At 56.9% G+C, this 21,940-nt stretch overlaps 11 protein-coding genes across 11 annotated transcripts in view; 6 read left to right on the plus strand and 5 right to left on the minus strand.

Moving 5' to 3' along the window:
- Window positions 1-1,104, plus strand: part of VDBG_01315 (saccharolysin) — a gene marked incomplete at both ends in the record, with an annotated part of 2,191 nt that extends 1,087 nt beyond the window's left edge. The window contains 2 exons of the mRNA XM_003009586.1: window positions 47-783; window positions 840-1,104. Of these exons, the coding sequence (XP_003009632.1) occupies window positions 47-783; window positions 840-1,104 (1,002 nt within the window). The remainder of the gene's footprint in view (window positions 1-46; window positions 784-839) is intronic.
- Window positions 1,105-1,805: 701 nt separating this feature from the next.
- VDBG_01316 (conserved hypothetical protein) lies at window positions 1,806-4,635 on the plus strand (the record flags this gene model as incomplete). The annotated part of the gene is made up of 4 exons (XM_003009587.1): window positions 1,806-1,962; window positions 2,051-2,346; window positions 2,435-2,544; window positions 2,610-4,635. 4 exons carry the CDS (start codon window positions 1,806-1,808, stop codon window positions 4,633-4,635), a joined length of 2,589 nt encoding a protein of 862 aa, XP_003009633.1.
- A 672-nt stretch (window positions 4,636-5,307) lies between these two features.
- VDBG_01317 (beta-lactamase family protein) lies at window positions 5,308-6,701 on the plus strand (the record flags this gene model as incomplete). Its single annotated transcript, XM_003009588.1, has 3 exons — window positions 5,308-5,392; window positions 5,813-6,459; window positions 6,543-6,701. The coding sequence occupies 3 exons, from the start codon at window positions 5,308-5,310 to the stop codon at window positions 6,699-6,701; spliced, it is 891 nt and encodes a 296-aa protein (XP_003009634.1).
- An 847-nt stretch (window positions 6,702-7,548) lies between these two features.
- VDBG_01318 (conserved hypothetical protein) lies at window positions 7,549-8,723 on the plus strand (the record flags this gene model as incomplete). Its single annotated transcript, XM_003009589.1, has 3 exons — window positions 7,549-8,149; window positions 8,206-8,277; window positions 8,422-8,723. 3 exons carry the CDS (start codon window positions 7,549-7,551, stop codon window positions 8,529-8,531), a joined length of 783 nt encoding a protein of 260 aa, XP_003009635.1.
- A 516-nt stretch (window positions 8,724-9,239) lies between these two features.
- Window positions 9,240-10,430, plus strand: VDBG_01319 (heterokaryon incompatibility protein; the record flags this gene model as incomplete). The annotated part of the gene is made up of 1 exon (XM_003009590.1): window positions 9,240-10,430. One exon carries the CDS (start codon window positions 9,240-9,242, stop codon window positions 10,428-10,430), a length of 1,191 nt encoding a protein of 396 aa, XP_003009636.1.
- A 1,309-nt stretch (window positions 10,431-11,739) lies between these two features.
- VDBG_01320 (conserved hypothetical protein) lies at window positions 11,740-12,725 on the minus strand (the record flags this gene model as incomplete). The annotated part of the gene is made up of 2 exons (XM_003009591.1): window positions 11,740-11,862; window positions 11,949-12,725. 2 exons carry the CDS (start codon window positions 12,723-12,725, stop codon window positions 11,740-11,742), a joined length of 900 nt encoding a protein of 299 aa, XP_003009637.1.
- Window positions 12,726-13,991: 1,266 nt separating this feature from the next.
- On the plus strand, window positions 13,992-14,755 carry VDBG_01321 (short-chain dehydrogenase/reductase SDR; the record flags this gene model as incomplete). Its single annotated transcript, XM_003009592.1, has 2 exons — window positions 13,992-14,642; window positions 14,699-14,755. 2 exons carry the CDS (start codon window positions 13,992-13,994, stop codon window positions 14,753-14,755), a joined length of 708 nt encoding a protein of 235 aa, XP_003009638.1.
- Window positions 14,756-15,065: 310 nt separating this feature from the next.
- Window positions 15,066-16,514, minus strand: VDBG_01322 (dihydroorotate dehydrogenase; the record flags this gene model as incomplete). Its single annotated transcript, XM_003009593.1, has 1 exon — window positions 15,066-16,514. One exon carries the CDS (start codon window positions 16,512-16,514, stop codon window positions 15,066-15,068), a length of 1,449 nt encoding a protein of 482 aa, XP_003009639.1.
- A 325-nt stretch (window positions 16,515-16,839) lies between these two features.
- VDBG_01323 (conserved hypothetical protein) lies at window positions 16,840-17,825 on the minus strand (the record flags this gene model as incomplete). Its single annotated transcript, XM_003009594.1, has 2 exons — window positions 16,840-17,260; window positions 17,341-17,825. The coding sequence occupies 2 exons, from the start codon at window positions 17,823-17,825 to the stop codon at window positions 16,840-16,842; spliced, it is 906 nt and encodes a 301-aa protein (XP_003009640.1).
- Window positions 17,826-19,179: 1,354 nt separating this feature from the next.
- On the minus strand, window positions 19,180-20,076 carry VDBG_01324 (conserved hypothetical protein; the record flags this gene model as incomplete). Its single annotated transcript, XM_003009595.1, has 1 exon — window positions 19,180-20,076. One exon carries the CDS (start codon window positions 20,074-20,076, stop codon window positions 19,180-19,182), a length of 897 nt encoding a protein of 298 aa, XP_003009641.1.
- Window positions 20,077-20,558: 482 nt separating this feature from the next.
- VDBG_01325 (conserved hypothetical protein) lies at window positions 20,559-21,704 on the minus strand (the record flags this gene model as incomplete). Its single annotated transcript, XM_003009596.1, has 1 exon — window positions 20,559-21,704. The coding sequence occupies one exon, from the start codon at window positions 21,702-21,704 to the stop codon at window positions 20,559-20,561; it is 1,146 nt and encodes a 381-aa protein (XP_003009642.1).
- Between the last annotated feature and the right edge of the window lie 236 nt (window positions 21,705-21,940).

Raw genomic sequence — 21,940 nt, forward strand, 5'->3', positions numbered from 1 at the left:
TGCCGATTACTTCCCCATTACGTCAACCATTTCGGGCATGCTGAAGATCTTCGAGGAGCTTCTCGGTCTCGTGTTCGTGGAGCTGAAGGATGCGGACCGCGATGCCCTGAGCCCGACAGGCAAGGGCCAAGACATTGTGTGGCACGAGGATGTGGTTCTGTTCAGCGTTTGGGATGACGCGTCCGAGGGTGACGGCTTCGTCGGCTACCTCTACCTTGACCTCCACCCGCGCCCTGGCAAGTATGGACACGCCGCCAACTTCAACCTGCAGCCGGGTTTCCTGCGTGAGGATGGATCGCGTCGCTACCCCGCCACGTCGCTGGTATGCAACTTCAGCAAGCCCACGCCGAAGAAGCCGTCGCTGCTGAAGCACGACGAGGTCGTCACACTGTTCCACGAGCTGGGCCACGGCATCCACGACCTTGCGGGCCGCACCAAGCACAGCCGATTCCACGGCACCAGCGTAGTCAGGGACTTTGTTGAAGCGCCGTCGCAGATGCTGGAGAACTGGTGCTGGACGCCCAGCGTGCTCACGTCGCTTTCCAGCCATTACGAGACGGGCGAGAAGATCCCCGACGACCTTGTCGAGAAGCTCATGTCGACGAAGCACGTCAACTCGGCCTTGTTCAACCTGCGCCAGCTGCACTTTGGCATCTTCGACATGACGATCCACACGCCCAAGACACACGAGGAAGCGAAGAACCTGAAGCTGTCGGAGCTCTACAACAATCTGCGCAGCGAGATTGCGGGCCTCAAGGGCCCCGAGGCCAAGGGCGAGAAGGGGTGAGTCCGACACGAGGCTACGTTCTGCGAGACTTGTACTGACACTCATATTCCAGCGGCAACGGCCAGGCGACATTCGGTCACCTCATTGGCGGTTACGACGCTGGCTACTACGGCTACCTGTACTCCGAGGTGTACTCGACCGACATGTTCCACTCTGTGTTCAAGGCCGACCCCATGAACGGCAAGGAGGGCCGTCGCTACCGTCACACGGTTCTGGAGAAGGGCGGCAGCCGGGATGAGATGGTGTCTCTGGAGGAGTTCCTCGGTCGCAAGCCCAGTACTGCAGCGTTCTACAAAGAGCTCGGTATCCCGATTTAACGCTGATAAGCTGGAAGGACTCGGCGTATGCGGCCGCATCCTGGCAAGAGGTGTATCCTGCAGTGTCTAGACCTAGTAGCGGAAGAAGTCGATGAACGAAGCGGATGACCTTGTGCCAGAAACAGGCGGATGCCTGGTACCTTGCCTGTCTGCCTAGGTACCTAATAATATACCTATTACGATTCAGTGACTACACATACATTTAGCTGTGCCTGCCTAGGTAGATAGGTGGGTACCTAAGGTACCGTACCTGAGGTACCTTACGCACCTGGATGAAGCAGAAGCAGCCTGTGCACGGACCACATGTACTACCCCACCGCATGGAGACGGATGTAAACAAACGCGACACCAGCAACTACAATTGCAGGTCCAAACAGTAGCATCCGATCCTGGGGTTCAACTCTACCTACGTCTCCCGATTTCGTCCTTGCACCGCATTCCTGCCACGACATCAGTGCCAGTATTCTTTTCCCTTGGTCCATCACCTTTTCCTAGAGAGTTTGCCTCGCGACTTGATGGTGTCCATGACTTTATCTTAGGTTTTCTCACTGTCGCCTGAGCACGCGTCCCCCGACTGGCGCCTCCCTTCGTCGATCAACCGACATATTCCCCCCCCCCCTCCTCCCTCTCATTGCCGTACACAAACCAAGTTTGATACATATACACACCGCGGTCGAAGAACAGCGTCCTCCGATTCGAAAATGGCCACAGCGCTCGTGGCCCCCGAGTTCACCTTTCGAAGGGCGAAAGGCCTCCTTCGAGAGGAAGGTCCCGGCCCCGAAGCGACGAGGCTCTGCGGCGACCAAGCGGCCAAGACGCTGACATGGCCGCACGCAAAAGTTCCTCTCTCCCGAATCGGTACGCCCCTCTTTTTTTCTTCTTTTTTTTTCTTTTTGGCCTGGTACCCAGGTACGTGTGGATTTGCTGACCTTTTTGCGCCTCGCAGCTCGCCCGGCGCCGGCTTCAGCTGGCGCCCGCTCGATGGTAGCCCCGACAACGTGCAGTGCTTCTTGTGCAACAAGTCGCTCGACGGCTGGGAGGAGGGCGACGACCCGCTCGATGAACACGTCAAGCACCGCGCCGCAGTGCGGTTGGGCCGTCTGCGCCGCTATCGAGGCGGGCTATGGCGGCTTGAACGGCGAGGATCCCAACGCGCCGCGCATGCTGGAGGCGCGCAAGGCGACCTTTGCCGGGCTCTGGCCGCATGATGGCAAGAGGGGGTGGAAGTGCAAGACGAAGCAGGTGGGTTGCTGCCCCTTTTTTTCTGCTTGCGTGTTTACTTGCTTGCTTGCTCTCTCTGGGCAATCGAAAGCTGACGACCTTGGTGTAGCTTGCTGAGGCTGGCTGGAAGTGGACGCCCATGGCTGAGTATGATGACATGGCTACGTGCGCGTACTGCGAGCTGGCGCTTGACGGATGGGAGCAAGGGGATAAGCCACTGTGAGTCGGCATTCTTCTGGATAGCCGCGTACTTCGACGCTTTGCTGACTTGCTGCTTTCCATAGTGACGAACACATGAGTCGTTCGCCCGACTGTCCGTTCTTTGCCCTCCTCGAGGAGCACGCTGGCAAGCGCAAAACCTCCAAGGCGAAGAGCGCGCGGGGCTCCAAAATTTCGCGCGCCTCGGTCCAGTCGGTCGCGACGACAGTCGAGGAGGTGTCTTCCATAGCCGATGATATACCCGCCGAGTACGATGACAGCATCATGACGACCGCCTCTACGACGAGCAAGAAGGGCGGGCGCGCAAAGAAGACGACAACGGCTACAACGGCCAAGGCACGAAAGACGAAGACCAAGAAGGAACAATCGGTAGAAGCACAGGATGTGGACTCTGGGATCGAGGAAGACATGCCGCCACCGCCAGCGAAGCCTGTTCGTGGGCGCAAGCGTGCTAGTGACGCGCTCGACGACTCCATCATGACGAATGCTGAAGCTCCGGCGCCCAAGAAGCGGGCCACGAAAGTCCGCGCCAGCAGCGTCACAGATGCCTCGGTCGTGGAATCTGCTTCGGCCGATATCGATATGGACGATGCGCCGCAGCCCATGACCAAGGGTCGCAAGACGGCGCGGGGATCAAACGCCAAGAGCACGAGGAAGGCTTCCAGCGTATCGGTCAAATCAATTGGTTCCGTGGCTTCTGCCCAGACCGCGCCAGGGGCTTTCCCTGATGACGACGAGATCGACCGTCAGCTGGAGGCCGACCTTGAAAGACCCCTCACAGACGAAGAAGACGTGTTGCAAAATGCCGACATGGAGCAAAACAACACAAGAACGACGCAGCCAGAGGCACATGTTACTGAGTCAAATGTGAAGGCGAAGAACGGGTCCAAAACAGGCGACAGCTCCAAGCTTTGGTTTGATCCCTACCCTAAAGTCGACGACGCAGATGTCGAGGAGGACCTGCGTAGGCTCGAAGAACAGATGGCCGCTGAGCAGGCGGCGGCGGCGGAGGAGGAAGAGGCCTCGCTTGAGGTGCCTAAGAAGGGCCGCAAGGCGGCAGGCACACGAAAGGTCTCCAAGACCAAAGCCCAGAAGACCAAGGAAGCCAAAGAAGCAAAGGCTGCGGCGGAGGCAGCAGCGGAGGCAGAACTGGCAAAGCAACAAGCACAAAAGTCGTCGAGCCCGGAGCCCGCGGAAGGTCTCGAAGAGCACGACGAGAGCGTTGGAACCGTCGTCACTGGTAGCAGTAAGGCGCGGTCCAGTGATGTGCGGCCCTCAAAGCGCTCGATTGCTTCGCGACTGTCTCTGGCTGCTGATGAGCCTGATGAACTGTCCTACCATGAGTCGGGAAATGCTGACGAAGAGGCTGTGGACGACGTGCTTGCGGATGCGGAAGAGGACATCATTATTCCTGAATTCCCTGACGTACCTGAAGCTCGGCAATCGCTTGCGTCGCGCCACGAAACACCAGAGCCCGTGGCAACAACCGCAATACGGGCATCCTCGTCGCCGGCACCAGCAGATCAAGAGAACGAGGCACCTGTGCCGGCCCCTTCTTCGCCTGCACCCCCTTCATCGATTCCCCGGCGCCTGCAGCCGCCGTCTACACCGCGACACCAGGCTTCACCGGCGCAGTCGGCGCGTCAGCCAGCCGTCTCGCCTTCTCCCTCCCCTCAACCCTCTGACGCCGAGAACCAGCCTCCGTCGGCCAGACCGGCTACGGTCAAGCGCGTCGCCCTCGCACCTGTGGCCGCCACACCAATGCGTCACGGATCGCCCTCAAAGCGAAACGTTGTTGCCGGTCTCCGCAGCACGACGCCCTGGACAGCCGTGGACGTCGACAATATCTTCTCCTCACCACAGAAGGGCAGCAGCAGCAACAGCGATGAGGAGAATGGGACCGATCGGTTCCTGGCGCACGGCGCCGAGCTCACGAGCCCAGAGAAGCGCATGACGGTCGAGGAGTGGATCTACCACAACGCAGAGAAGGCCGAGGCCAAGCTCAAGCACGAGTGCGAGGCCATGGTAAGCCGGTTTGAGAGCGAGGGCACGCGAGCGATGGGTGTGCTCGAGGGCATGATTGTGGACTGAGCGGACACTGGGGCGTTTGTGGATCGGGTCAAGATTCGGGGAACATCTGTATGTGACAATGTCGGCTTCTGGGTACGGGACACGGTACGGGACAATTCGGCATGGACTGGCTTTTGGGATGCTGCTCTTGGTTGAGCTGGCGTGGTGGCACCCAGACTGATGATTATGAAAGCCGTAATACAAGGATGGCAATCCATTTTTCCAATGGAGTAGCAGTTGATTGATCTTTGAAGTCTGCACAGCACCTTGGCACGACTGAATTCGAACTGCCGCCGACGGAAATCGACTGGAATCGTGAAGTCGAGTCGTCTACCGGGAATAACAGGGATTACAAATAGGGATGGTAACTTGTCCCCATATTGACGAGTTGCCACTTTGGGTAAAGCACAGGAGACTACGAGCCTCGGCCCTGGATTACTCCATGATCTTTAATCGGGAGGGGTCAGCTCTCTGGATTTCAGCATTCTGGGCACCGGGAGCACTGCAACGCATTACAAACCAGCGAGACTGACGACAAGAGGCGACAGACGTCTTCAGATTTGGCACCACGTATACGAAGACTTTGGTTGAAAGGACATCGTGATCCATATTTGACGAAGAACTCACTAAAGCAGGCAGAGCTCATTTCTCCTCTCGCCAGTCCGGCCTTGACGACTTGATCGGTTCATCAACATGGCATCCTTCGATGAGTACATCTCGGTTGGTGTCCGCGACGGCATCCTTCCGGGGGCTATCCTTTACGCGATAGACAAGTCAGGTATGGCGATGAGCGATGGCACTGGCAGTCGATCTGTTGCTGTCGAGCGAGTTCCAGTCACTTACACAGCGGGGTATACAGGGAAATTCAACTATTCCAACATTCTTAGCCCCAAGTTGCCGTCTCACATACCTCAGTTGAAGCCCTCAAGCACGCTGTGGCTCGCGTCCGCCACAAAACTCATCACCACGATTGGCATCCTCCAGCTCGTGGAGCGCGGGGTCGTGACCCTCGACGAAGACGTGTCCTCCCATATCCCCATCCTCGCTTCTCAGCAGGTCCTCACGGGCTTCCCATCGCCCGACCGAAAAGCGCAGCCTACCTTTGCGCCCCGCGCAAAATCCAATCACCCTCCGCCCTCTTCCTCACGCACTCGGGCCGGCACAACGTAAAAATTTTTCTCTCGGCCCGAAAATCCAGGCGCTGGCAGGCCCCTTTCACAAGAACCCCGCCGGCTGTCCGGCGCCAACGTCGACGAGCGCTTCGCCTTCCCCGCTCCTCTACAGCCGGGTGAGGGCTTCAGCTACGGCAGCGCCGTTGACTGGGCCGGCCGCGTCCTCGAGTCCCTCACAGGCACCTCCCTGCAGGCCTATCTCGACCGCCACGTCTTCGCGCCCCTCGGCCTCACGTCCTTCACCTTTCGCGAGGCCCGCGTCCTCGACGACGGCTCCCTGTGGCCGCTGAGCGTGCGCGACCTCGCCACCGGCACAGCCCATCCCTACACGGGCCCGCACCTCAACGGTGGCCTCGACCCGGCGGCCGCGCTCGGCGGCCAGGGGCTCTACGGGCGGCTCGACGAGTATCTCGATATTCTGCGCTCGCTGCTCGTCGACGACGGCAAGCTTCTGCGGCCCGCGACGGCGGCGCAGATGTTCAGGCCGCAGCTGGGCGGCGCGGCGCGGGCGGCGCTCGACCGGGAGATGGAGGATCCGTCGTGGGCGGTGGGGGATTTCCCCGCGACGGGCGAGTACGACTGGGGGCTTGGGGGCTTGCTCATTGACGGGCATGCGCATCTGCATCGGAGGAAGGGGGCGCTGATGTGGTCTGGCGCGGCCAACATTTTCTGGGTGAGTGGTATAGTCCCGTCACGCTGCGAGCTGGGACATACGTCTTCGTGAGTTTAAGCTGACGCTTTGGGTGAACTGTTTAGTGGATCGACCGCGAGGCCGGCGTTGCTGGTCTGTTTGGCACGCAGATCATGCCGGCTGCGGAGCCCATTACCGAGCAGTACATCAAGGCTTTTGAGGATGAAATGTATTCGAGGGTCGAGGCTTTGACGACCGAGCCCAAGATGAAAACGCGGCTGTGATGGCTTGTTGGGCTATCGTCGAGTTGTCGGTCGCTTTCGGGCGGCGACTCCATGTTGAAGCACGGTGGGCTGGATCCTCGTCGTCGGCATGGCGATGATATCAAGTCGTGGGAGCACGGTAGTATAGCACGATGTGGAACTGAGAATCGAGAAAAGCCTTGCAAAATTCTGAAATGAATCTGGCGTGACTATTGCGGTTCATCAAGGAGGATACGAGTGATGTTCTTATCTTAAATCGGGCCGCCGTCAAGAAGTGGCATGACCGTACGACTGATGACGGCGATCACCTGTCGTGCCATGCCGAACCATGTCCGATGGCCGAAGTCAGATCGCAACGTCTCAAGATTCGTTAAGCAGATTTCCGCGCTTTCAAGGTTCATTTAGCGTCCGACAATGTGCGCCCGCTGAGCCGCATGTCACCATCGACACCATCCCAGATCGGCACTTGAGCCGTCGGCCTTAAGCAGGTCATCGACGTGACCAATGGACGATTGATCTGGCGACCGCCATTTCATCCAGCAAACATCAACTCGATACGTCAACGGAGGCGCTGGCTACACCCCGGCGCATCGATGTGACCTGACATTAACACCGCCGTTCCATCTTCGTCGGTAGATTGTACGATTTCCTTCCCTGCAAGCGGCCCGAGGCCAAGTCGGACCGGCCGGGACGAACCAATAAATAGACTCGCGACCGCAGTTCGGCTGGGATACTGAACAACAAGCTTCTTTCCATAATCTTTGTTCCTATATCACCTTCATCATTATGTCTTGTCTAACTATCGACTCGTTACCCAACGAGGTTCGCTACTTCTTCTCATCCAACATAATGTTGCGCCAACTGATCAATGGTCCCTCAGATCCTCGATGCCCTCCTAGCACCCCTTCCTGCACGCACCCTCGCGACCGCCGCTCTCGTGTCGCGCCGCTTTCACGAAGCAGCGTCAGCCTGCCTCCGCGTCCGTCTCCTGCAGACCGCCGCCCTCGGCACTCGCGAGCTCGTCCTCGAATGCCACGCCCCGAGCGAACGGCGCGCCCCCAGCACGTCCTGCCGATCGGCCGGCATGGGACCGCTTGTCGGCGACGCCAGGCTCGGCGGCTGGTATTCACGGTTCGCCTTCGAGGAGGCCCCCGAGAGGGAGGTTCTCCTCGATGAAGACGAGTTGTTCGCACAGCTCTGTGTCGGCGTCAGTGTCGTGCAGCGGGGCCCCGCACGGGGCCTTTTCATGAGCTACACCGGCGTCGGCGACGGCGTGCTGAGGGTCTGGCGCACGTGGTTGAGCGATGCTACTGCAGGCAGAGGCGACGTTTTATGGGCTGATCCTTGGAAGAGCGTCGGCTTGCGGTTCGCTGTTGAGCCGATGGTGCTGCAGGAGCCTGTCGGGGCGCTTCCGAGACGGCGGCCACTTAGCGACGAGCCGGCCGTCAAATACCGACTGCGGCTTGAGGGTGAGTTACCCAGTTTTGATACCTGGTGATGTCGCGGTATCGACTAATCTACTCAGAATTGCTTGTCCGGACGACGCAGGTGTTGTTGGCGCTGGACAAGGCGACGGCGCAAGACGGCGCACGAACAGGTAAAGCCATCATCATCACCTCTTATTAAGAAACCGCATCCTCTCCGACGACTCCGCCAGGCGACCGGCGCAAGACCGGCCTAACAGCTAGCCGGAGGTGATCCGAATTTCTTTCGTTACTTTTGCTTTCTAACCCTTTAGCAGCAGGTCTTCCTCTGAAGGCCGCAGGTGGATGCAGTGTGCCTGTTCAGATGGTCTGTCTCCCATTTCAGGAGCAGAAGCCATTGCAGCGACCTCCAATGGCGGTCGTGTAATGACAATTTTTATGAAGCGTGCGCGTTCTGTCTTTAAGTGTATTGTGGGATATGAGGATTGAACTTGCGGAATAATTCGAGATCGTCGGAAGAACTACAAGAGAAAAGATCATAGAGACGTGGACAAAGATATGACCTTGAGTTTTTTATATTTTACTATCGCATTTGAGGTAGATACAGCTCTATGAAGTCACACAGGCCATCGCCAATAGGGGTGTCTCTTCGTCAAAATATTCACGCCGGTTGACAAGCATATGCAGGTAATTATCGAGGATAATCGTCCTATCACGCCAGAAGAAGAAGGGCTACACGCAACAACTACCAATGGCACGAGATGTCATGATTGTAGTTGCTGGTCATCACTCCAGTGTACATTATTGTCTACAAGAGACGAGTGCTCGTAAGCTCCCACCGTGTACCGATCCGGAATATTGATGGAATCTTAGTTGGGTCTTCCCGACAGGGGGCCGGCCACGAGTCCTTACGACCTGCAGGTGACCCATTCAGAGACGCACAAATGAGGCGCGGCAGGGCTAAAAGGCATGCCTTTGTGCTTCTAATCGTGAGTAACACATGCGCCATTTCCTCGTGTTCTTTTAGGTCAGGCTGGCCTGTAATCACCCTCGGCAAACCATTGAAGGACGCATCAAGCTACCACTCATTCCTGTCTACTCAATCACAGCGAGCCTGCAGCTGGCTCCAGCCATCATGAGCCTCGAGCATATGATCAAGGTTTTGGTGCTCCATCCTCACTATGGAAAGCCTGAAAGTCCCATCGAATGCGTCGCAACTTCAGTTCTACTCTCCGAGAGCCCAGTGTACGAGGCGCTGTCTTATGTCTGGGGTACTCAGAAGACGCTGATGAATGTCTTTGTTTCTGGCGCTCTCGTCGCCGTGACCCAGAATCTCGAAACAGCTCTTCGCAAGCTCCGCCTGCCCAACCGCGATCGATGCCTCTGGATCGACCAACTCTGCATTGACCAAGATGATCCAAAAGAGAAGGCTATCCAGGTGCGACTCATGAGGACCATTTACTCAAAGTGCACTCGATGCATAGTCTGGCTTGGTGAGATACCACAACCACTCAGCCATGAAGACGCCGACGCCGCCATAGACATCATCCGCTACATGGCTGCCGTCTACGAAGCCGGTACTGAAGAAGGCGTACACTACCCTCCCACACTGCTGGGCAAACCCCGCTTCAACGAAGCTGTCCAGTTCTTGAGATTCTTTACGCGGCAGGATAATGCCTGGTGGACAAGAGTATGGACCCTTCAAGAAGTGGCACTGCCCCCTTCCGTTGATATGCTTTGGGGCTCCATCTATGTGTCCTGGGACGTCATCCTCCAGGCCAAGAACCTTGCCGTGACGAAAGGCCTGGCTGCAGCGTTTCCGCCCGTCGACGACATGCTGCCGCTTCACTACTTTGTCACGAACGTGGCGTGGGTCGACGACGCGCGTCAGAGGTTGGATAGTCCTTTCAACTCGGTTCACAAGTGGCGGTGGAGAGGCGCGACAGACAAGCGCGACAAGATTTACGGGCTGCTGGGCCTGGTCGATCCTGGCGTACTGCCCATTACGGAAGCGTGCGACTATGAGGTGCCTGCTTCGGAGGTCTTTGCCGTTGCGACCCTTGAACTCATTGTAGCTGAACAGAGCCTTCTCCCCATGGTTACGTGTTCGCGTGTCGAGGAGGAGAATGCGACGCCCGACATTCCTCGATGGGCGTTGGACTTGGGGAATGCGCCTATGTACAACACCAACTGGGGTCCCGTACACTGCTTCCCTATCTACAACGCTTGCGGCGGGGCGAAGGTCAACATTGATGAGATCAAGTCATTGGCAGCCCGCCCGGTCCAGGGTACTGGAAATCGGTGGATGGTATATCGATACAATTGACCTCGTCGGTGACAAGATTCTCATCGATGAACATCAACATGGCCACGAGAATCCTGTCATACGAGAAAAAGTCCGCCAATGGAAGACCGTCGCCGAGTCGAGTTCAGCTTTTCAAGAAGCCTACTTCAAGGCGGCAGAGGGAAAGCCAAGCAAACTTGACGAAACGTTCGCTCGTGTACTACTTGGCGATTGGGTTCGGGATCACGACCAGACTGCCCTGAGAGAAGCAACATTACAGGACGTGGAGGACGCCCTGCGATTCTGTGATACCGGCGAACTAAGCATGCATATGCGCAACACGATCCTGCGCCTGGCAGCGAACCAAGTCTTCTTTGTCACGAAGACAGGCTACATGGGAATGGGTACTCTGGATTCCCAACCTGGCGATGAGGTGTGGGTGCTCGAGGGGGGAAATTACCCCTTTATCCTGAAGCCAAAGCCAGAACCGACGGAGAAGGACTTTGTCGGCAGTGGCTATGTTCAGGGCATAATGAAAGGCGAGCTTTTCTCCCATGATGATCAGAGCGAGCTAAAGCAGCGGTTGTGTATTTGTTGATGGCTCCGCGGCGTGCGTATCAGTCTGGACAGGGGGAAAGTCTTTATAGTGCACGGTCTGTTTCTCGTCCCTCGTATCACATAAATCGACCGGCCAGACTTTAGAGTTTTTCGAATTGAACTTTCAAGACTTTCCAACGGATAATTTTCAGTTTGCGTGTCTAGTATGAGACATATTCCACCAACGGCCGTCGTTTGATTCAGCGGTGCTGCTCGCAACATTGTCAGTATTTAATTTGGAGCAGAATGAAGGGGTGTTACGCACGTGGTCGTCGGTCACTAGATGATGGATATGGGATTGTAATACATCCGAATTCTGGCCCTCCGCAGCTTGGAAGACCCTCCGCAGTCCTTATACATACGCTCTCGTAATCCTTAGCCCCTGACTTGTTCCCTATGCCGTGGCTCCGCAGGGGTCTTCTGACAAATATGTCCTGCAAAACAGTCCAGATGTTGAAGTTGACATGTGACCTTAGAGCACCAAAGCCGCAATTTCCCATGAGATATTTGAGAGACTGCTTCAAATAATGGTCGAATAAAATGGGCGAATCTTGATAGTAAACAGTAGTTTTCTTTCAAAAGTGGACTTTCACTTCATGACATGCATCTAACTGGAAGATCATATAATCAAATCGGTGTCAAGAGTATGTATTAATTAAAATTACTCAGAGAGCTGATCTCGATGATACTATATCGCAGAAGGCAAGCATATGTGCGGCTTTTTCCCATCAGGTTTACACGCGAAATCGCTTTTTTATAGCTCAAGGATGCCCACACCGGCAACGGTATTCTCATCAGCAGCCTGGACGGTGTTACCGTCGGCAGTGCTGAGGATGACGTAGACCTGACCAGCGGGACCGGCCTTGCCGTCCTTGCCCTGGGGGATGTAGTGAAGGGACATACTGGAGAAAATACATGTCAGCAATGCTGTCAAGTGATAGGCACGGCGTAGAGAGTACTCACGTCGTCACCGTTGCGAGAAAGGCAGCCGTAGTAGGTGTCGAGGCCAGAGTAGAAGACGGCAGAGACCTTCTGTCCGTACTTGACAAGACCCTCCTTCTCAGCGGCAGCAGCAGCGCCGGGGAAGACGAGGCCGTGGCCAGCCTTGACGACAGACAGAGAGGGAAAGGCGCGGAAGGGGAGCTCAGGGGTACCAGGGGCGAAACCGGCGACAAACTGGGCAGCGAGAGAGAAGACCTGGTTGAAGTTGAGGGGGGTGTCGAACGGGGTGGGGAAGGGTTTTTGGCCGATGGCATTACGGATGTAGGCTGCGTGGCGAGCCTCGACGGTCAGGATAGCGCCGGCAGCGGTCACGTAAGCCTTGTCGGCGATGACGGCGGCAGCGCCGAGGTAGGCCGAAACACCGACACCCTCGAGAATGGCGGAAAGGCCGAGGAAGGACTTGGCGTCAGTGGAAGGGAAAGCAAAGGTGGGCTCAGGAATGGCCTTATCACCAAGTGCGCCCGCGAGGAAGTCAACGTGTGTCTTCTCATCAGAATAGATGGTCTGAAGGTTCTCATAGAGGTTGGCATCCAGACCGGCACCAGTAAGCTCCTCCTTGGTGTAGTTTGCCAGGCCCTGCTCGTAGAATTTGCGCTCAAGGAACTCAAGCGTGAGGGCATAGTTGAGGATATCAATGTCACCTCCGGGGAGAGGGTCGTAGTTGTCCTTCTTGACCAGAGGGACGCCGAGAACTGAGCCAGCCGTGGAGGCGGCGAGGAGGAAGGTAGAAGTACGCATGATGACTGATATTGGAGTGGGGTTGAAAAGAGTGTAGGCTGGGTTGAATTAGGGGGTATAGTAGTATGAACAAGGTGGTGGATGATGATTCCATACAGGTTACCTACGGAGGTCCAAGTAACGCTCTTATATACCTTAGCGTGGTCAGACAGACAAGCTGCTTGAGATTCTGCCGTAATCCATCGCAACCTCACTTCAGCCAAATCTGATGTGATCATAGACAAGTCTCAGGCTCGATGCCGTCCTGACTGCAAGATGGGTTCCGGATGGCATTTCTCCCTTGCGCTATCGATGATCGACTTACCAAGACAAGGGCAATGAAGGATGCGCCAAGACCACTCCGGCTGGAGAATAGGGCGGAGGTCTGCGCTACGCTCGGCAAGTAACGTGCCCCTCGACTCTCGCGATGTTTGCTAGGGACGCGGGGGAGATGAATGTCTCGTCATTGTTGCTGTCAGTAAGCAATTAGGCTCACAAAAGGTGGGATGGTTGATGGGAAGACGGGCCACAATGCAGGGATGCTCTCGCTGGACAGTCAACTTCTTCGGCAAAAGCAAAAACGCCAAAGATCTACCCTTAACGCCTCGATCGCCCCCCAGTGTAACCAACGGCAGCCCAAATGAGGGTGTCTTGAACCCCACGTGAGCTGCAAGGTGAGAGGAGACATGGACTGTTAGTTGCGGCCGATACTGCTATGCCGGGGATCCGGGAGACTAAGCCTGCCGGATGTGGAGGATACCGAGAACTCTCGGTAAAAGCAGTATCCGGGGTCACTAGCGGCCAGTCGCCATATGTCTCGTTTGGGCAATAGGGGCACGAATCACTATGTAAGGATGTAGCCTAACGGTCGCGTCATCAATGTTTATCGTTCCCCGCGTTCGAAGGAGCTCGAAGCCAAACTCGTTTTCGTTCACAGGTGCCACGAATGTTTTCACATCGAGTCCGTTTCCAACCTTCCAAACCATGCTGCTCACAGGCAACAATGCAGCACTGAACAAGGCACCTTGGGTAAAGTGCTCGATCTTGGGCATATGAATAGCTTGCGGCGTTTATCATATCTCCGACGTCTTATTCAAGAGTGGGTGGTTCTGGTCGATGACGTTGATCTTACCACCACGGGCCAATGAGTTGGCGCATGATGAACGCATTGGAAGGTTTGTGTTGGAAGTTTTGAGGCTCAATAGGAGAAAACTCATCAACCTTTGCTTTCACGCAAATCCGTCAAGCATCACACCATCGAGCCAACCCGTTTCGTAGACAATTGACATGTCGCCCCAAGGTTTCGCAATCATCATCGGCGCTGGCCCCACATCCGGAGCGGGCATCGCCCGAGTCTTGGCCAGCCCCGACCATGGCAACCTCGCCGTTGCGCTCCTCGCCCGGAACCCGGATAATCTGTCTTCGCTGTGCTCAGATCTGAGAAAGACCTCCCAAGGTGTCTTCCAGCCGTTCCCGACCGACACCGGTGCCGACAATCTCCGTCGCACCTTCAAGCAGATTGCCGAGCATGATAATTTCAAGGATCTGAAGCTCAAGCTCGCCGTCTACCACGTCAAGCACAGCAGCAAGAAGCCGTTCCTCGAGGAAACGGCAGAGGCATTCACCGACAGCATGCAGACGTACACGACGGGAGCCTTCGTCTTTGCTCAAGAGGCGCTGAAGCTGTTTTATGCGCAGAACGGAGGCCAGACGCTGCTGTCCGAGACCAACGGGGAGAAGAAGGGCACCATCATCTTCACCGGCACGCTGGGCGCCATGAGAGCGAATGTTGGATTCGCCGCCTACGGTGCCACGCGCGCCCGGCGCGGATGGTGTCGCAGGCCGTGGCCAAGGAGCACAGCAAGTTTGGCGTGCAGTGCGTGCATGCTATTGCGAACGGCGGCATCATCGATGCAGATAATGAGGACACTCGCACGGGTAAGAAGATGGCGGCGGAGGAGGTTGGTAAGACGTATCTCTGGCTCTCTCAACAGCCCAGCTCGCTTTGGGTGCATGAGCTCGGCCTGCGGCCTGCACAGGAGGCTTTCTAAATGCTACACCGGTCCTTGGTTTTCAATCGAGTACAATGCCTTGGGAAGGCCTCTTCGCTCCCAGGTCCTTTACCGTACAGTGAATATTTCGTGTGAGAATACACACACTTCGTATGGTGACAGCTCGTCCTTACGAGTCGGTACACTTGTATTGCCTTGGACTGCCACCTCCAAGGCGCAGCTGAACAGCCGGCAAAACCGATGACGCTGAGAAACATAATGTTCAACCTATTGATAAGTGGTCTGATTTTGATATGTTGAAGTAGTTGCGCCGTGTGTATCTATATCCCAAGTCTGGTTCTGATTGAGGTTACAAGCTGTCCTTCAGCTCCTTCTTGATCCTCGTAATGGTGCCCGACCCGCCATACGTGAGACCTGTGTACACCATGGCAACGCTCGCGCCGGCATTCAGCATCTCAAGCGCCTGCTTCCCGTTGGTCACGCCGCCCGTGGCGAAGATGACCTTCTGCTGGCTGCCAGTGCCCTTGGCGCCTTCAACGCCCGTCACGGCAACCGCCTCGGCCTCGGCGCTGAGGGTGCGCGCATCGAGAAGCTGGCGGTACCGCTTGACGAGACTCAGAGTGCGGCCGTACATGGCGGGGCCCGAATAACCGCCGTCCTCGAGCAGGTTCCTCTGCTCACGCGCTGAGAGGGCGACGCCCTCAGGGACGATGCCGGTGCGCCTCTTGGTCGTGTTGCCGACAATGACGCCATCGACGCCGCTTTCGCAGACGGCCTGGACGATGCCCTCCATCTGCGTGTCCTCCTCCTCGTCGGGTGATACTTTGACCATGACCTTGGGCTTGATCCTCCTGTCGGTGCGCGAGGCCTCGTCGACGACGGCGCTGAGGACACGCGTCAGGGGCTCGACGGCCTGAAGGTCGCGGAGACCGGGGGTGTTGGGGCTGCTGACGTTCACAACGATGATGTCGGCGTAGGGCGCCAGCGCCCGGACGCAGAAGACATAGTCGGCGGCCACGGCGTTGACGTCACGCTCATCGGTGGCCTTGTTCTTGGCGATCTGAACGGCGAGGAGGCGGCCCTCCTCCAGACTTCCGGGGGGCAAGCCAGTGACGCCATCGAGAAGGTCGCGCTCAGTGAGGCCAAGGTCGCGGGCGCGGGTTCGCAGGCGCTCACGCAGGCGGCGAGCCATGGCGTCAGCGCCGTGGGAGTTGAGGCCGTACCGGTTGATCATGCCGTCGAGGATTGGCACGCGAAAGACGCGGGGCTTTGGATTGCCGTCTTGAGGAAAAGGAGTGCAGCCGCCAACCTCGACGATGCCGGGTCCAAGGGCAAAGAGGGCGTCGGGGATTTCGGCGTGCTTGTCGAGACCGGCGCTAATACCGATAGGGTTGGCCAGCTTGGTGCCGAAGACCTCAACAGACAGAGCAGGATCTGTGGCGAGAGCAGTATCACGCTCGCGAGGGTGAAGGCCGAGGGCGTATAGCGTCTGGAGGGCGGTGGTACCGGCATGGTGAGCATCTTCGGCATCGGGGAAGAGCAGGCGCATCATGGGAGGAACAAGCCATCGGTGGAGGGAGGCGCGGGTGTCGGTAGCGTAAAGATAGGAGATGTAGAGCGAGCCGGCAAGAGCGCCGCTGTAGATGAAGATCTTGGCATTTGAGCCCGCGTTGCTGCCGGAGGAGGTAGAGGCGTTGCGTCGGGCAAAGTGATTGGGAAGTCGCAGTCGAATGGCTGGCGTCGTGGCAGAACGAAGGGCTGGTCGCGCGCGACTTGATCGCAGACAGACAGAAGCCATCTTGGGCGAGCAATGCCGATTGTGTCCGGCACTCAATGGCTCAAGATGATGGATGATTCGCGTGTTGGCGGGGAAGTTGGCGGTGCAGACGTCAAATGGAAAGTGAAGCTTGTGACGATCGGAAGCACCTTACGTCAGCAGTTTGCCTTGGTTGGAAAAGAGCACCGCATTTCCAAGGTACGGCGGTCTATTGTTTAAGAATGGATCGTATGATGAATGCACCTTTCTATATTCTATCGACTTTCCCGTCTACTTGTATCCAAACCCAAACGCCGAACATGCAAAACCAGTTCCCAGGCCAGAGGATCGTGCCTCTGTGATGTCGTCACACCTCCATCCTCGCCAGTTGGCGGCTATTTGGAACTACTGGCACCACCTCCTCCCGGCCAGCCGCGAGCGCAGCTGCTTCCTCGGCCACCTCTGCCTCCCGGTTCAAGAAGCTCAAATAGGTCTGCCAGCCAACGGCAATGACGCCGGAGAAGACGCTGCGGTACTCCATCGGAATGAATGTGAAGCTAAAGGCTGTTACCGCAGGCCATAGCTTGCACGAGTTAACGATGCTCGTCGGCACCGTCCGCCGGATCCGCTCCACGACCTGCTCGAGGCTGTCGCCCGCGAGGAACGCCTGCATTCCGAAAAAGTACGAGTTGAACAGCGGTGTGAAGCACGTCTGGTTGACAATGATCTTGACCGCCAGGGACCCGATGCGCGACGCATAGTTGAAGTTGACCGAGAGGAAGATGAACCTGCGAGATGCCATCCGTCAGCGTCGTGCACAAGCGCCAGTGACCGTCGCCCGACCGCCCGACTGCTTGCAAGCACCTACCATTTGTAGCTCGGAATCGCCGACAGTCCTCCGATAATCAGCGACCTCCCCGTCCTCTCCGGCGCGTACTCCTTGCCGCTCATCCGCTGGGCCGACATGTCGGCGCAAAAGTAGATGACGAGCGCCGTCACAAACTGCGTCCAGTACGGCCTATTCCTCTGCGCCCGCGCATAGCCCTCCGCCGCCGTAGTCAACGGACCCAGCCGCTGCCACAGTGGAATTGTCGGTACCGTGTTGGGCACGGGGATCTGGTCCTGTTGCTTGGGCGTCTGGCGGGGCTGTTCAGGGTTGTGCTTCGTAGCCTGCGGCCTTCGCTGGCCGGCTCGCCTGCGCAGCCATGGCGCTTGCCGGCGCAGGACGCCTCGGAGCAGTGTAGTCATCGTCATGCCGTCGAGTTTTCGCTTCGTGGTTGTTTCTTTCAACACGGCTGTCATGGGCGCTGGGATTGCGTGCGTGACTCCCAAGTTGGGTCTTGAGCCCGGCATTTCCCTCGGCCGATAGTGCCCGGCCTTCGCAGGGCGTATTTTCGCCATCAAGGGCGCGGCACTTCCGACGCGGCACCTAATCTGCAGGCCGAGGCTTGACAGCCGGCGCCAGCTGGGGGGCTGTATCTTCTGGAGCGCTCGTCTGACAGTCACCTGGAAATTTAGTCTTCATAGGTCTGGTTTGCCTGGATGGATGGCAACCTATCATACTGGTATGAAGATCTAATCCGGTGCCGAGGCCCAAAGCCACCACACCATTCGTCTCCACGTTCTTTGTAGACCTTTTGCGGGACGACTGGCTGTCAACTGTTCATCCACCAACACAACGTTTCTCTTATTAAGACCTCCCAAGGGCGATAGAGGAAGAAAGGCATTCTCTTCTCGCGCCAGGGCGACCATGAAAACATGGTTGGTTGTATATGATCTCACTTCTATGTTAGCAATTCGTGGTCGAACAGGCTTCACTCTTCCAAAACCTTCTTCCAAAATCTTGCCCCTGAGACGAAAGAGGCTAAGAATCGCCGCCACATAAGACTCGTGCCATCTGGGTAGAGCAATGTGATCAGCAGAATCATCTTGATACAGGCCTGAAAATAAGACCTCTGCGTGTCGTTTCCAATCGTGCGCAGCTGGGCGCGAGAAACACTTGACATACTCCCAATGCTCCGTTGACTCGCACGAGTATACTCCCGAAACTCATGCTATAGGCAAAGTTTTTCACAATAGTCAATGCCACCCGGGCAGGAATCGTCACTGATCATGCTACAGCATAATGCACATCGCGACGGTCACGTCATGATGCACAATAACCCAGGTTTCCTGTTGGTATCAACTATAGGGTTCGCTTATACGCCCCCCACCCCCCAAAAAAGGTCAAACATCAACATTTGCAAGAATAGCCCTTGTGATAATTCGCTATGTAGCGCTCTGCATGCGGCTCGGCCGTGGGGTATCGTGTCGTGTAACAGGTACAGAGGGAGGAAAGAAAACAGACGCTTCGCATAATGTGAGAAACGAGAACCACAGGTCGACATTTGTGACGAGGGTTCCGATGTGAGAACGAACATGGCCAAAGTGGAGTCAGATTGATCAGTGCCAGCCAGGATCGAGATTGTGTCGTTTGATTGTCTCCAAAATAGGGGCGGAAGACTTTTTCTTCTTGGGCAGATGTGGAAAGGAAAATGAGTATAAGGATCGAATGTGGTCGGTAATGGACAATAATGAAAGTGCCGTGTGGGCGTCGGTGGCCGTGTAGGACCGGATAGGCAAAGAAAATAGGTAATGATCGTAAGGCTCGGTCCCTGGCTGGCATGTGAACATCGTCATCCTAAACTCTTCCACCAATGTTAGTTCATCACAAGGATAGGGGCACGCTTGACCTCCGGTCGCCAGTCGTAGGGTTTCGTCCCTTGCTGTCAATGCTGGCCCGGGGCGTGATGTCCAGCAATTTGGCGCTTCCAGCACTCATGTGGCGCACATGCCCCTTTTTGCCATAGCTGACCCTTGTCGCGCTCTCTACCAGGGGCGTTTCAATCAGGTCGCTGGATGAGCTGCTTTCCTCGTCAAACGTGTTAAGTAGACCCTCGCTGCTCTTGATTCGGGCGGCCTGCCGCCGGTGCATCACCGTCTGATGAGCACTAACAGAGCCCCATTTCATGTCGGCATCAGCCATGTGCTCATCCTCGTCACTGCTAGGGCGCCCATCGCCCGTTGATCGGCGGCCATGGCCGGTCTGCGCCATATTTGTATCGTGGGACGGAGTAGCAAGATTAGACAAGTATTCGTCGTCAGCAATCTGCTCATCAATCTCTTCTTCAGTATTGTTGCCGGAAGAGGACTGCTGGGACTGCCGTTGCTGCGCGTAAGGGTAACGGGGATTGCTGTCGCGCATGCCTAGGCCGGACGACGACCGCTTGCCCACGCGTCCAGACAACCACGATGCCTCCGAGTCAATTGATGCCAGGGAGACTGACTGCGGTTGCGGTGAGTGCTGGTTCAGGCGATGGACAGATGTAGGCGTCTGCCTCATAGTCTCGTCGATTGTTCTTCGCTCCGAGCTCGGCGTGTCATACCGCAGTGGCGTGTTGGAGGCTTCGATATCGCCTTGTTCTCGAGAGTGCCTCTCTGACAGTGCAGGCATGGGCGGCTCAGTCTCAGGCGACGCAACGCGAGAGTCTGGCGGCGACATTGGAAGTTCAGGTAGGTCCTCTCGGAATCGTGACCGGGTCCGCTTAGGAACGCCGGAGGTCATCTTGGTTGGGGTGTAGCCTACGACAGGAGGTGGTGTCGACGCCAGCGATGTGCGAGATGTCGCCGGTGCTTGTTGTGCCGAGTGCGTCGGTGCGAGACCTTGTGCTTGTATAGCAGCCTGCATCTCCTCTCGTGAGGTGTTTGAGAACGATGAGGGCCCAGAGCTCCGGCGATTGGCGCGTGATCCCCATTTGAATAGAGATGAGAAATTCAGCTTGCCGCGGCTGCTGGATTCCGAATCTTTACGTGGCGGTCATACTCCTCTACCTTGGTTGCTGTCGGCGACAGCCTGTGTCTCTCTTCGGACGCCAAAGATGTTCGCGATCTGGACATCTTTTTTCTGGATCGAGTAGCCTGCTGATGTTCCGGCAAGTGGTGTTGCCGCCGCCCGACTTCCTCTCTGACTCCAAGCGCAGTTCTCGAGCGGTATACTCTGGTCCTGTGGAAGTGGCTGAGAGGCTCATTCTGAGTGTCGAGGGCTTCTCAGCGGTGGTTTCGCGCTCCTGGTGATGCATGTCCCTGTTCTGGTGATAGAATTTGCCGCTTGCGTGAAGCATCTGATGATCGCCGCCGTGACGAAGTCACCACGGCTGACGTTGTATCAATACCGAGGCCGACTACATCGCGACCCATGACACCTCGTTCCAGATTTTGCGGCGGTGGGGTACCGCTCTTGGAGGCTGAGGCTTCGGCTTCGCGCTGCTTTTCTGCCCGTCTTGCAAGCCTCCTTTCCGTGTGCTCTTGTTCGCGCTGACGTTTCCTCTCCCTCCTCCTATTGTCGCGTTCCATTAGTTCGCGTAGATCGGAGGCACCCAGATCATCTGCAAGACTGTCGATCCGCTTGTGAGATTTTAATGTCGCCTCAGGCAGATTCGCTCTTTCAGCCAGCTTGTTCCTCTGCGAAGTAGACCTGGTGGGATCCGTGCTGTTGCCGGGAGCCCATCGGGGATGCGTCGCATACCGTAGAGTCGGGCGAGGGGCTAACGCCTCGAGAGCGGAGATCCTGTACGAGGCATGCTCCGAGTCGGATGACATGCTCGAGTGAATTGATTCGGGGATGGGCAGCGAAACTTCCGATACGGCGCCTGAGCCCCTGCCGCCCGTCCTTACCCTCTTACTGTCCTTCTTCATCGGCCTGCCCGCTGTCCATGCCTCGGCAGACGGTCTGACTGGGACAAAGTTACTCATGGCCTTGAGTTCGGCCTCACGATCGTGGTCGTCCCTCCTCCTCTTGCTACTCTTCCTCCTCGACATCTTGTCGCCATTACGCGTTCCGTACAGCGTCGGGACACGCTGCCATTGAGAATCTTCTTCTCTCTCCTCGTCTATTTGGTCGCCGGGCGAAAACCTCTTCCCGCGTACTGCGGTGGCCTGGGCAGACGTACCCTTGCCGTCAACCCTGATGGAGTCATGGCGGCCAGGCGAGAAACTGTAGGTCCGCGAGCGGCGGTGTAGCTTCGTGGGCTCTGTCTCTGTGCGTTGTTTCTTCTGTGATGGCGTTCGCTTGGTGGACACTGGTACGGCAGCGTCTGCCGTTTGACTTCGTGGTGGGCCTTCAACGTCGGAAAGGGCGGCGCCGCTTCTCGTGCGTTTGCGCCCGCTTTTCCTCCTAAATGGCCACAAAGCCATCTTCCATCTGAGTGCGGTCGCTGGGTCGGCGGGAACTACTTTTGTGGGCGTGATTGATCGGTGCGCTGCCTGTTGAACTGGCGCATAGTGATGGGTAACGTCCGTGATACCGGGTGGTGCTGGCGGTGCTGGCAGTTGTGCCTAAGCCGAAAGAAGCTGGAAACCTGCCTCGCAGGGTCTGTCGATCGGCTGGAATTGAGATTGTTTCGACAGCCCCGCCTGACTCTGGACTGGAG

This window comes from Verticillium alfalfae, genomic scaffold, assembly GCF_000150825.1.
Source record: "Verticillium alfalfae VaMs.102 supercont1.1 genomic scaffold, whole genome shotgun sequence".
NCBI classification, from domain to species: Eukaryota; Fungi; Ascomycota; class Sordariomycetes; order Glomerellales; family Plectosphaerellaceae; genus Verticillium; species Verticillium alfalfae.